Source organism: Lissotriton helveticus, chromosome 10 (assembly GCF_964261635.1).
Source record: "Lissotriton helveticus chromosome 10, aLisHel1.1, whole genome shotgun sequence".
Lineage (NCBI taxonomy): Eukaryota > Metazoa > Chordata > Amphibia > Caudata > Salamandridae > Lissotriton > Lissotriton helveticus.
In genome coordinates, this window is record NC_136071.1 from 141,306,257 (window position 1) to 141,321,182 (window position 14,926).

Sequence of the window (14,926 nt, forward strand, 5' to 3'; positions counted from 1 at the left end):
TTAGACTGGATGCCTTAATGTCCAAAGATTTAACTTTTTCGTTGGTTTTGCCCAGATCTGCACGGATCAGATTCACATCAATCGCCACGTATCAAGTTTATGTGCAAGAGCCTCAATTTGGTGTCCCAATGAGGATTTGATGCCATCTATCGCGGCCATGACGTCTTGCAAAGTCGGTTCGGTCGACGATGCGGTCTGCTCCTTCGTACCAGCTCCACCGGGAGAACCCTTTACCTGGGTATAGCAGTCCATATTGTTAGATTGCGTAGAGCCACCCCGACGAGTGGTCTTAGTTTTCAGCTTATCCCCTTCAGGTTTCCCCGCCATTGGTGGAGACGGGTCAACGTGGCTCAATGAAGCCGGGCAGGAAAATGGCGACCCCTGGCCTCCTCGGGCGAAATCGGCCCCGGCCAGTGGGAACGAGCCAAAAGTTCTCCGAATCTGATAGGAACAGTCAGAATCACAGTCGTGGCTGATCCGACAGCTGTCTGCGAACTCGGGGGTAAACTCATTCCCAGTCACAAGTCACTTTGGAATCAAGACCGAAAGTGAAACCAATCAGACCGGTCGCACCCATCTCCTGTAAGCCGCTGTTGTTCAATTACAGATCGGGCAGCATGGCAACTCCACAACCGGGCATCATGGAGGGATGGGCCGCAATCTTCAAGGCGCCATAACTCCGGCCCCCGAGGTCCGATTAAGAATCCGATCGCAGATATTGCCTCACGCGTGGTTCGTCTTCACGAGAACATCGGTGAGATGCAGGATATAAAACAGGATAATTGCGGGAGGTCGCGAGGGTCTCGGGAGCCCTAAGCTCACGCGGCCATCTTGGTTGCGCGCGAAGCTCCTCGTCCACGTTCGATTTTAAATCAAGATAATTTGCACTAATCTAAATAAACTCTTTCATCTGATGACATCGTTCAACTGAAAATAAGAGGCAGCCACGGGCAGGGGAGAGAGGGGACGGACGGCACAGGATGCTGACGGCAGGCACCAAAGTAGTTAAAACAACAAGCAGTGAAAGGCGGAGCGGCACATGGAAATTCCTGAAAAGGAAGATCTACAAGTGGGTTTTTAAGCCAGGGTCAGTGGTCAGGCAGCTTTGTTTTTTATTGCAATCCAAGAAAAAAACAAAGCACGGTGTCCCTGAAGGGGGCGCCATGCTGATTCGCGACCCAAGTCAAACAATTAAACAAGTTATAGACAATCACACAGTAAACACTAGCACACATTTAAAACAAGTAGTCCCTAAAGAAACACAAACAACTACAGCATAAGGAAACTGTGGTTGGCCGGTGTTCCTGAACTATAAAACCAGACGTCAAGTATCGGAAGCGCCAACAATAAAGAGCCAGGAAATACAAGCGACATATGAGTGAACCAATTGAAGCAGATGGCGGAATTACACTCCGTATAGAGCGATTACAGCAGGTCTTGCAGACAGCGCATACATGCCGTAGGCTCGACCTAAAAATGTTGCCGATTTGGAACTGTTCCCAGAACCAGCTAGTTGGGGCGGAACAATGCAATTCATGTGATTCTCGAACTGGTTAACACCAAAAATTGCTTGTTTGCTTTTATTTCAAAATCAATTAAAACCAGCTGTAAATTCTGAAAACCCAGGTTCTAAATTGGCTAGGAAAGAGGGAAAGATGCTTCATTCGAGATGAAAAACCACTCTTGCACAGTTTACATAGTGGGGAGAACACCCATACAAAATGAATGGAGGGAGAACTCCTAATTGTCAGAATTAACCTTCACTCCAACCACACATTTTTTATTACAGAATAAAAACAAATATTAGGCATGTTTTTATTTTGACATTCACCAAGGGCCATTATGCAGCGACCCTGCATTCAACTCTCATTAATTATATTGTGAGTTGGATGCTAGTCCGTCAAAGTGATATACTCTCACTCAGGGGTTTCTTGGGAATATGTTAATCTCTATCATCTCTATTTGCCCATGTGGCTTGGTTGCATGTGCATGGCAGCCAGTTCTTAATTTAACATAAAAATGTGTCTCTGTGTGGTGTTCTGTATCCCTATCTGATTGAGGTAGGTGGAACCTGTTGATAATATGCTGACCTGCCATCTAAGTTAACTTAGATGCTGACTATGAAATCAAATGCAACAGTTGTCTGCTCTCAGGCTAGCATTCTGTGCACTTCAGAGAAGGGGTTTCTTAACGTTTACTGAGCTACCATCATCTTTAGATTTATATTTTTCTTTGCAGATTATAACAGAAAGGTTTGACCAAGGGTTACTACGACAGACACAAATTGGTCCCGGTTCCCATAAATACCTTGGTCCTTTTCCTCAGGAAATCTAGTTTACTATGCATTAAAAAAATCATTAATTGTGTCATGTGCATGGAGATCTTAATAGCTTATAGTCAGAGACTAAACTTTCTTCAGTGATTTCAGGCCATCTCTCATTCTTCTGGCTTTTATGCTCTTAGTTACCCTTGTGTTTTTTATTACTTCACCCTACTTGTTTTCTAACAAGCATATAATTAGCCCAAAGCTAAAACTATGCAAGCATAAGATGATCATTTTTAATGCGGTTTCACAAAAAGTACTTCCTTAGTTATTTAACTGACAGAACCGGTTGACTATAAGGAATGGATCCTGAACTGACACTGGTGGAATATCTCTATATGAAGCTGCGGGTAGTTCGCCACCAGCCACCAATGGTCCTGCCCCGCAGTGTGTCCTATTAAATAGGACACACTGCGGGGCAGGATCCTTGATGGCTGTTTGACTACAGGGCTACCCCATTACTATGTGAGGTCCAGAGTGGAGTGGAACCTCTCCCAAGTTGGGAAGGAGTGATAAATTAAAACACGTACAAAACTAAGGAGCAGCTACCTGCCATTAACATAAATAGTGCAGGGAAATTCCCATACTATTTAATTTCCAGGGGGTTACAGTCCAGCACCCTTAATGGGGCATAAGCGGACTGAAACATGTTGGCAATAGAGTCTTAAGACCATAATATCCCATACGACCCGACTCCTACTATTTTTAATATGCCTGTCAGAACCAAGAAAAAAGGGAAAGTGGGAACTGACAGTGGACTTTTAATCTTTATCCCCCCTTGGCCAAAAAATCTTCTAAGAGCTCCCTGAAACATGGTTGAGCCCACCCTGACTACTAGGCGTCAGGGTGTCCCGATGATGAAGCATGACACCCCTAGGGTGTGTGAGGGAATATAAAACAAAAGGAGGTGCCTCCTTCCCCAACCGCTGATGGCGAACTACCTGCAGCTTCCCATAGGGACCAATATTAGTTCAGGATCCATTCCTTATAGTCAACCGGTTCTGTCGGTTAAATAACTAGGGGAGTACTTTTTGTGAAACAGTGTTATAACACGGGAGGGTGCACTCCCCTCGTGAGTTCCTCTCAGCCCTCCAAGAAGCGAGAGACCAATCTCACTTCATTCGTGTAAGAAGATCATTTTTAATGACCTTGAAGTATGTAGCATGATTTTTCAAAATTCTATGCTGACTAGACCAATGTAAGTGTGAATCACACAAAGACAAGTAGAGTCAACCCTCTGTAGCGAAAGGCAGCACTACTGCATGTTTGTTAAAGAAGCAGAGATAGCCAGGAACAAGATTTGGCCCTTCAATGCTCTTACCTTGAATTCCATGTCTGTGAATGGTGATTCTTTCCTCTCCTGCATGAGTCCAAGACAGAAAGCCTGGAAGTTGATTTCATGTTTGGTCTGTTTGATTATCTCACGAAGCAATGCCCGGGATGCTCTCAGGTAATCCTCCTTATTTGTCAGCAAATCCTGAAACACCATCGCCAGGAACTGAAAAGAACAATGATTCAGATACATGACACATGACCAAAGTGACAAACGGGCAGAATTTACAATGTAATGCTAAAAAGTGGACGGAGGTCACATTGAAGAATATTCACAAACGAAAATAGGCCTGATGGCAAGGTCCTCTAACAAATAGCTATTAAGTCAGAGAATTGGCCAAGCAATCAAGGAGAAATCTGAAAGATTAAGGGATGTCTTGTAAGCTAACAGCTATTTTGGCAATATGTGCACAATCTTTATATCACAACAGCACAGTTAGGCAAACAGATAATTGACTGGTAATATTTGCAATAGATTGGCAACAGGTCAATGTGTTTAAGGTTCGTTGCAGTTTTTGGAGAAAAAAAACATTAATTCTAAAAACAAAAAAATGAATGCCCAACAAAGAGTTACTGTATTGTGAAAAATAGTCATCAAGAGACAGTAAACATGGAATGGAGGTAACCTTGCACAAGGGATGACTTATTCATGTTTTCCCGGGCACCAGCTTCGACAGAGTGTAAGCCTTAACTGGGAGCTTGGAAGGTAAAGGGAAAATGAGCTAACAGGAGACCAAAGGAGTGTCATGGATGTTCATCCTATCTTAGCACCACTTCATGACTCCTAGTCACAGGATCTACTTTCCATAGTCAAAGATATGCTTACTGGTCTTTAGATGAGTGTCACTGCAGTGTTTTAAACACATTTTCAGTAAATCTGCAAAGTTGATTTTTAAGATGCTCCACTTATACTGTGGACTTCAACATTATAAAGGTCTCTTATCTGCCTGTGGGATAGTTGTTAAACATTTGATTTGTTGAAAAAAAAGCCAAGGACTCTCATGTACATAGGTATACTCTACTAGTAAAAAAAGTGGTCTTTAGGATTACAGCATACAAGGATTGTTAGGATGTCTCTCACTGAATTACACAAGCAGCTATTTTTTTAACTTTGAATTGCCAGTTCATTGGGTGATTTAACAATAGTAGATAAGAAGATGTTTGAAATGGAAAGTATATTAGCTGAATCAAAAGATCCCTAAAGTGTGAGAAGTTGATAACACTTAAGAAGGCAGATTTATGATACCTTTGGCGCCAGCTCCGAGCTGTGCTGTAACACAGTGTACAGAATCTGCATATTATTGGGATTCCTGGCATTGGAAAGCTCATTGAAAATCACAAATTTCACCATTGTGCCAAGGTTGTCACGATGCGCATTCAACAGCTCCCTAAAAATAAAGACCATCATTAAAACAATAGGAACAAAATAGTTGAGTTCATTGCAACTTGGTAACCTACTCTTACAACGGCTTCAGTCCTTCAAAGGCATATCCAATCCACCCACAGAACATGCAAGCTGTTCACTAGCAAGAGGATAAACACATTGACTTTGGACTACTCAAAGTGCAGAGGGATCCGTTGGAGACAACAATGATAAAATACTTCGTTTTTTCAGCATAAGGATTATCAAATTCATATCTTTTTGCTGTAAACAAAAAAGTGGTACATCTAAAATGTACATGAGAATCAGGTATGCTCACATGTATCTGTCAAGAAAAACTATTTAAGGAATTAAGGCCTTATTTAAGGCCTTATTTCATAAATCATATGCATAACTTCTAGGTTGGGAACAACTAAATGGACATGGTGAAACAAAATTACTTGGAGACATCTTATAAAACACAGAGAAAAATAGGACAATATGAGTGCCCAACTGGTTACCACATTCGGCCTACGGACACAAAAAATAGTCAAAGATATCACAGCACATTACAGAACTCTATAGGAGAATAAAGACATATGCATCAAAGCAGATGATGCATATCCATACTTAAGAAACAAACGTGGATAAAGCATGAATCAGGATTAGAAAAAAAAGACTTCACGTTTTTAAAGAAATTTCCAAGTCAACAGTAGGGTGCACTAAATGCCCAGATCGAGTATATGATAGAAGAGAAGCTGCAAAAGAAGTAAATATGAATCTATTTTGTCTCAGGAAAAGGGACAACCTTGTGAGTGATCGTTTTTGGGCTCTGCATACAATGATAAAGGAAGCAATACTTAAATGTATTTTCTGGTCAGAAAAAGACACAACATAAATACATATTAATGCATGGTGTTTTAGGTACTTTTAGAAGTGGCCCAAACATGCACAGCATCGTTAACAGCCAATGCCCCAGTTGACAAGTCAGGTCTGGTCATGGATATGTTGATGCACAATGGGCAGACAGCTGCTCTCACTAATTGCAAATTTCCTTCCCAGAGCCCTCAATCCAAGCGTGCACCATCGAAAGTGGTGTTGCTTTGCTCAATGTACAACAGATGACTTGATATATAGAAGTACTATTGCAATATCGGACTGCTTCAAAGTTGCACATTATGCAATATAATCAGTGGTATAGCTCTCGCACATAACGTTTTCTTTTAGTTTTAAGTCAGTTCATATTTGTTAATTCATTATTCTCACATGTTCACAAAGACTAAATGTTAATTATGTCCAACAATGTGGATGCTAATTTTGCTGCAGTACAATCAGCATGCACAGGGCTTTAAGTGGGCCGGGTCTGTCCGGGTCTGAGCACCGGCAGTTTTTTTAAGGAGACCTCGAAACGGGTCTCTATCGGGCTCTGTTTTGTGCCGTGGCAGTGGCACAGGGGGTCAGTTTTTTTCAAGCGTTATAGGGAAAGGGAAATCCTTTAAAGAGAGTCATTTTCTCTCTGGATTTCTATTTTCTTTTCGGAACTAAGGAGCAGCAACATTGTCATGGTGTTAACAGGGCTTTATGTGGAAGCTTTTTCAATATTATATACAAGCCACATTTGCTTCTTATTTATCGTATTCAACTAACAACCGTTGACAAAGACAATAGTCCTGACTTGTTGTAGGTATGATGTTACTTGGTGGTCATATATCTGGATGCAATGACAGAAACAACAAAATACCAGTCCGGCGGCACACTATGCTAAGCACAAACTTTTAGCTAACGTGTTTTTAAGCCACGCCCTTAATTACATTGGCCACGCCCCTTTGATAGACCCCCCCAGTTTTTTCATCCCACTTAAAGCCCTGAGCATGCACATACCACCTATTACCCACACTTCACTGTTTCATGTGAATCACAAGCATAGAAACTCACTCTAAGCATTTTTTTACAAATTCACTTTATCCAATTCTTCAGCTTCTTACCTGACACTAAGCATATAATGGTTAAGGAGCACTTTTGGCTTCAATCGAATTTTGATCAGGTTGGAAATCACCTCAATGTCTTCTGAGCCATGTGTGTTGCAGTTCATGCAGACAGACATTAGCAGGTCTTGGGCAGGCCTTGTAAGCTGCAGTAAAAAGTTGACATAGAAGTTAGTGATGGTATAGAAATGGACTGGGGTTGCTAAATCGGACATGGTTGCAGACAATCAGAACAATTACACCTTGTGTAAGCATAACGTTCCAATGGGATCACCCTTTAAAATGTTCTCGCCACACATTCAAGATAGAAAGGTAATGCCAAGTCCTTTGTGAAACTCAGATGAACATGAAGCATACTGGGCCGAAGGCCAGGTTCATTTCCCTCACTTCTCAGAAGTTTAGCAAAACATCCCACAGACAGGTCAAACACTTCCTGCTTAGCATTAGATGTGTGAGTGATCTGGAAGCCAGAAGGAATATATGAATAAGTTTCTGGATGAAGCACCCCAATTACGTTGCCACGTCAACTACAAGGAGCCCATTATATTACAGGCGAACCAGTAAAGTATTTGAGCCTTCCAATTTCTGGCGATTCCCGCTTAAAGCATGATACGATCATTCAAATATTGCCCAAGCACCCAAACAACTTGAGCACGACTGCATGGAGAAATCCCATCTATGTGTTGAAATGTGATTGCAAATTAAGCTGCAGTTAATGAATCAGCCAGGATAATTTCTGTAAGTGTTTTTTATTTCTTACTAAACGTAGAATGGTCAGGGAAGATGCTGACATACGTGGTGCTCATAGACAACCTAAACGGACAGAGAGTAATCATCTGATCTCATCTTAGCATGTGGTATTAGACTGAAGCTCTGTGAAGGTAACTTCTACAGTATGATCAAAACAGCAATTATTTTGAAAGGTACAGCTGGTCTATTCCATTGAATGTGTGATAGGTGAAAGTCAAAGTGCGCCAATATGTAAAAGCCAGTGTAGGTAAGTCTAATTTGCTGAAACCCAATAAATGGACGGGAAACCACATCTACATACATTACTCATTACACATCATTGCAAAACCAGCCCTATAGTGTTGTGAGTTAGGAACTCATTGCTGATATTTGTGAGCGGGTGGCAGATCATAACTTCAAATCCTGCCAAGGTCAATAAATCTTTTTGAGGTCAAAGTATCAACCACTATATTCAAACAAATCTTATTATGAATGGCAGAAAAACGTGAATGGGAATCACACCATCATACATATGAAAGGAATATAGAGTTTTTCTGAAGACGGCTTGGAGGAAGTAAGCAAATTACCTCGAAGAGCAAAAAACCTGAAGTTTTGTACCCCTTGTTAAAGTAAAGTTTTTTATGCTTTATTACGGGCCAGCATGTTCTTGGGGACATACTGTTCTTCTTGTTCAACACTATATATATGTATGAAGGCCAGCAAATAGTCACACAACATGAAGAAAACTGACTTGTGCAGTTAGAAAGTGTATTTACCTCAAGCCCAAATTAACTCCTCCTTATTTAAAAATATAAAATTAGGGGCATGGGTTTAACTTATTAGCTAGTCCTGTACCCAGAACATTGGAAAGCACTTAACTATAGTGCACATTACAACAAAGTCATTATGATACCTGGTGCATATGAGACAATTGCATCATTACTACAGACATTTCAGCCAGGCTTACTTTTATAACCCAAAAGTTATCAAGTGCTTCCAAACTACAAGTTATTCAGCCATACTAAGAGGAACATTTGGGCAAGTCTATAAAAAAAGGGACACTGAAACAACTGGGCTGAGACTATCGCAGTGAAATGACCATGAACGGTGGAAAGCAGCACCGACAGAGCACTTGACAAAGCAAGGCAGACATGTTCTGATCAATTTACCAAAACATGTGTCTTGTTGATCATTTTCACTTTATCAAGAAAAGGTAAATTGGTTCATATAAGAACGCTGAATGCAATGTCTCTGACCTTTGGGTTTTGAAGCCACATCTCGAGTCGCTGAACGGCCATCATCCTCCCTTCCTTGTATCCACAGGCAGCAGTTAGAAGACGAAGGAGATTCCGGGACACATTATCCATGGGTTGTCGGCGGTTGAGTTGATCTCGCAGCATGTCTACCACATACTCCTCCACGCTCTCTGCCAAATCCTCATATCTAAAAAGGCAACTACACCGTTTCACAACTGTCGGGAATCCTTGCATTACAAACTGAGTGGACATTAATTCTTTATGCAAAACAACTGGATTATTTAAAAACACCTTTCCAAGTGCAATCTAGACTGCAAAATTGCAGAGCCAAGAGGACTACAGAAGAATAAGCTACTTACAACTTTCGAAACATTCTTTCTGGTGAACACCCTATCCAACCACAAACTCCATGTCAGAGTTGAAGACTCAGATTATGCTTCTCTTTCTTTGAAGAAACGTTCACAGAAGCTAATAAACAACATCCACTAACAAAAATTCAATGAATCACGAGAACAAAGAGCTGCATGCTACTCCTCTCATAAATCAAATGGAGCCAACACCATCACAACTTCCTCTTTCTTTACTGCTCCACAGTCACAATACGTATCTGCTCTATTTGCTCTGCTTTTCATGTATATTGTTGCATAGTGTCAGATATTGATTGTTTGATGCCATTATTCTGTATAAATTGGCATCCACGTCCTCAAAACATGGCGTCTGTACATCACATCCCTGTTGCAGGCCCGTGGTCCTTCTGCTTCAATCATTCACATTACTGGAGGGATTATCTTTGTCTTCCACCCATTGTGCCTCCACCCCAACCCCAACCCATATTTTCAAGGGAGGACCCCGCTTCTGAATACCGTTCTAGTAGAATGAGGAAGAGGTGCTTGGTTCTGTCTTTGAAGGCCAGCGCAGTACTCTTTTTATGTCTAGGTCTGCAGGTGCTACTTTGTACACAACTGCAGATCCCAGAGCAGACTGAACAGGGAAGGAGCGACTTACGTTTATACCTCGAGCTTCATATGCTGTAATAACCTGATTTTAGTCTGGATTTCACAGGTATAGAGAATTTAGGTAATTATTCTATATTTTAAACTCATTTAAAATAAACCAATTTACTAAATTTCTCACCTGATGCACCACACCTGTGGAGAGGGTGGGGTGAAATTATTCTAATTACAGCCCTTTTTTGAGTGGCCTGCTGAATCATTCCCACCCCACTGATTTAGGGCTCACCATGGGTAACACTCCCCCACTGTCTCAGAGGTTTAAGTTGTTACTGGAGAGAGCAACCATTCATATAACTAAGGATTGTTGTTATTATCACTTAAGGACAGAATGAGTTGTGAGTATGACAGCCTAAGGCAACTTCTTACTTAATAAGTAGGAAGAATACAGTAAATATGGTCTTTCCACCTACTATTTGGATGACGGACTTACCGAGGCCACACAATTCGGTCCAGCAATTGATAATCAAAGCCTTTAAGCCTTTTACTTGGCAGTTGAAGATATAGTGCCCCCCACCTCCAACGTAGGCGGCATAATTGAAAGTGATCTCTCCACCTTCCCTGAAGCTTCTGGGAAGGGGTGCAAAAAGGTGATGGACACTGAAATAGAAAGCTAATTTTTTGATTTATCATAGACAAAGCTTCCCCAAGCTCAGCAACCAGAGACACTGAGTTCGTAATAATTCATGAGGCAAACATGAATTTAACACTCTGTCTGATCATTCTTTGGGGGAAGCTGACTTTGATACCGGGCAAGACAATTCCCATCTACTGGCTTCAGCCAAACCTTCTGTGGCAGACTTGATAAGATGTAATGTGTTCACAGGCAATATGCCAGTGCCATGATACCTGTATAGGTGAACGTTACACTTTATAAAAGCTTGTTAATAATAATAATAATAAAAAACCCTGGCAACTGAGCGCTGAAGCAAGCAAATGTGAGCGAACATCACGTACAGGTAGCCTTAAGCACCTCACACAGCCCCTCGATTGATAAAGTGCATTTGTTATTGTTCAGTCCATAAGACATTGTGCACCTGAAATCGGTAGAATGGGTTCTTTTCTCCCCAGGTGCAGCATATGGACAATCCCACTTTAGGAAGGTTTTTAACAAGGAAGTGATAGACTTCGGTGACAACCCAGCCACAGATCTGAGCATGCTCACCTTCAAGAACAAATGTACGAAGAACCACAAAAAGGGAATTGTAAGGTAATGGAGGGCCTGACAAGACAAGTAACTAGACCTGTCAGGACTTCTAACAAAAATCGTAGACTTGACTTACCAAGCAAAAGATGAGGGCTTGACTATCGATTACAATACTGTATCTGGTCGGACGCACAGAGCCATAGGCTCCTTGGCAACGGTAATAGCACAATTTTGGTTGGCACACACTGATCCCTTTTCTTACAAACTAATCCCATATGGCAGAGGTTCAGCAAACTTTAATTCAACCTCAGAAATTGTATTTCAACATCACATTTCTTTCACATTTAATATTGTCAGCACAGTTTATTCAAAATGTGAACATACTGAGACAAGATATTTAGGTTTTGGAAACAATTCAGCATTTCCACTTTGATTTTTATGGAACTCCGAGACTAAAATCTCCCCCTGAATTGTTCTCTATGAGACCAAGCCTCTATAAATGACGAAATGTAATAGTTGGAGCTCAAAGGGGCAATCTGTTCTATGACCCCACAATCCAGAGCGTTTTGCATTAAATAAGAAAAAGGTCAAGTTTTCAGATTGCTGTTGAACCTTCGAGAATCCAATCTCAGGATCTTCCATTGTCACTTCAAGATAAAAGGTATCCATCTTCCGAGGGATCTTCTGAAAGAGGACAACTGAATTGTCCAATTGGACCTCAAAAATCCATACTTGACCATTCAGATTGTTTTCACCGCACAGAAAATGTCAATGGTGGGACAAATGGTACAGACTTCACGGTCCTAGTGTCTCTCCTGTCACCAGCCCCTTGGTGCTTCATCAGGATATTGAAGCAGGTAGTCAAGGCACGGAGAGCCAGGAGCATCTGTCTCACAGTTCAGTTAGACCACATGATTCTAATTGCTCGAGACCCTCTAGAGCTTCAGACCCATTGTGCATGGACAATGTATCTACTTCAGGGGGTTAGGATTCATCTTCAACAAGAAAAGGAAAATGCTACTTACCAGTATGCATCTGTTCTTGGCATGTAGAGCTGCAGGGTTGTGCATAGATGGCCACCTAGTGTTGGGCCCGGATGTTTGCAGTTTGTTTTTGTTGTAGAAAAGTCTTTGGAAGTCACGGGATAGGTGACTCCTCCTTTGGATGATACTGCGCATGGGCAACGGCTCCATCCTCAGATTGTTTTTCGCCATTAGGGAAGTGATGGAGCTGTACAAGAAATAGTGATGTCCATGTGGTTTGTATCTAATTAAGATGCATACTGGTAAGTAGCATTTTTCGTTTGAGGCATATGAGCTGCAGATTACACACTGTGCATAGATTATATAGCAGTACCCACCTTAGCGGGGACCACCCGTATCTGTTGCTTGAAACCGAGTTTTAGTACAGCCTTGCCCACAGTGGCTTGCTGCTTAGTTTGCACATCTACACAATAGTGTTTTGTGAATATGTGCGTGTGGACCATGTAGCTGCTTTGCATATATCATCTAGGTGAATGTTCCCTAAGAATGCCATAGAAGCCCCTATTTTTCTTGTAGAATGGGCTTTTGGAGGAATTGTTAAAGTACGTTTGGCTTTATGGTAACATATTTGTATGCATTTAACAATCCACCTAGCTATCCCCGATTTCGATATGGGGTTGCCTTTATGTGGTGGTGAAAAAGACACAAAAAGCTGTTTAGTTTTGACGAAAAGTTTGTGTTCTTTCGAAGTAATACAGTAGAGCTCTTTTGACATCTAAAGTGCGTAGAGCTCTTTCTGTTTGTGGCTGCGAGAAGAATACAGGCAGCTCAACAGATTGATTTAGATGGAATGGTGAAATTACTTTTGGAAGGAATTTAGGATTAGTACGAAGAACCACCTTGTTATGATGCATCTGCAGAAAGGGTTCTTGAATGGTAAATGCTTGCTGTTCGCTAACTCTTTTGAGAGAAGTAAGGGCTACTAGGAAAGCTACTTTCCAAGTTAGGAATTGCAATTCACATTTATGTAATGGTTCAAAGGGAGGTCCCATTAGCCGTGTGAGAACAATGTTTAAGTTCCACACTGGTGAAGGTGGTGTTCTGGGAGGGATTATTCTTTTAAATCCTTCCATGAAAGCCTTTATAGCTGGTACTCTAAAAAGAGATAGATGTTGTCTATTCTGTAAGTATGCTGCAATAGCAGCAAGGTGTAGTCTGATAGGCGTGCAGGCTAAATTACACTTTTCAAGGTGTAAGAGGTATCCTATGATGTGTTAAATAGACACATCTAGGGGATTTATGTGTGGTTGTTTTGACAGTATATCACGAACCGTTTCCACTTAGCAGCGTAACATGCTCTAGTAGTGAGACGTCTAGCTTCTTTGATAAAGTTCATACATTCTTGAGGAAGGTTAAGGTAACCAAACTCTATGACTTCAGGAGCACTAGGTTGAGCTGAGCTGGGTCCGGGTGTCTGATGTCTCCATGGTTCTGTGTTAAAAGGCGTGGAGATAGGCTTAGTTTTTGGTGTGGTACCACAGACAGCTGCAGCAGCATGGTGTACCACGGTTGTCTGGCCCAAGTTGGAGCAACTAGAATGAGTGTTAGGGAATGTTGCTGTAGTTGCGTACCACTAGCGGAAGTAGTGGGAGAGGAGGAAAAGCGTACGTAAATTATCCTGACCAGTTCATCCATATCGCATTGCCTTTGGACAATGGGTGTGGGCATCTGGCGGCGAAGTTTGGGCATTTTGCATTTTCTTGGGTGGCGAAGAGGTCTATCTGAGGTTGTCCCCACGTTTGAAAAAACGGTTGAAGAACTTGCGGATGAAGTTCCCACTCGTGAATCTGCTGTGTTTGTCGACTTAGCAGATCTGCCATAGTATTTTATATTCCCGGGACATGTTTGGCTAAGAGGAAGATCTTTAATGGTATCGCCCATCTCCATATCTGCTGTGCTAACTGTGAGAGCTGTAGAGAGTGTGTTCCTCCTTGTTTGTTTATGTAGTACATGGCTGTCATATTGTCTGTGCGGACTAAGACAGCTTTGCCTGATACTTGCTTTTGGAATGCTTTTAGGGCTAGAAAAACTGCTAGTAACTCCAAGTGGTTGATGTGGAGTAACTTTTGTTGTGGTGTCCACCTGCCTTGCATGGTGTGATGCAGTAGGTGAGCTCCCCAGCCGCAGAGCGACGCATCCGCTGTCATGATTATTTGAGGAACTGGCTCTAGAAATGGTCGGCCCTTGGAAAGGTTTTTGGTGCTCCCCCATTGCCGAGAGCGATGAGTCCGACTGTCTACCAACACTAGGTCTGTTAATTGACCTTGAGCCTGGTTCCATTGGCGCGCTAGGCACTCTTGAAGTGGACGCATTTGCAGTCTTGCGTGAGGCACTATAAATATGCAAGATGCCATCATTCCTATGAGCTGCATGAACACTCGAGCTGGTAGCAAGTGTTGTGGTTTGAATTTTGTTAGGAGAGTTTGTACACTTGTTATCCTGGCTGGAGAGGGATAGGCTATTGTTAATTGGGTGTTTATTGTAGCGCAGAGGTATTGTTGTATGTGTGAGGGTTGAAGATGGGACTTGGTGAGATTTACTGTGAATCTGTTGTGTTTTCTTTATTCTGGAATACTTCTAAAGAACATTCACTATGCAATATGTGATACAGCATGGAACATTCACCATGTAATGTATGATGTTACTGGTGTTCTACTTCTGTTGAGTTTGGCATTGTATTAAATACCACTCTGTAAGTTGAGACTGGATTGCACTTCGTGAGGGTTGTACTTTACTCTACT

At 41.8% G+C, this 14,926-nt stretch overlaps 1 protein-coding gene across 1 annotated transcript in view; it reads right to left on the reverse strand.

The window, feature by feature from the left end:
* INTS1 (integrator complex subunit 1) overlaps nt 1-14,926 on the reverse strand; it is a 526,883-nt gene that overhangs the window by 408,649 nt on the left and 103,308 nt on the right. Inside the window, 4 exon segments of the mRNA XM_078664951.1 lie at nt 3,645-3,821; nt 4,902-5,043; nt 7,001-7,146; nt 8,986-9,172. Coding sequence (XP_078521077.1) covers nt 3,645-3,821; nt 4,902-5,043; nt 7,001-7,146; nt 8,986-9,172 — 652 coding nt within the window.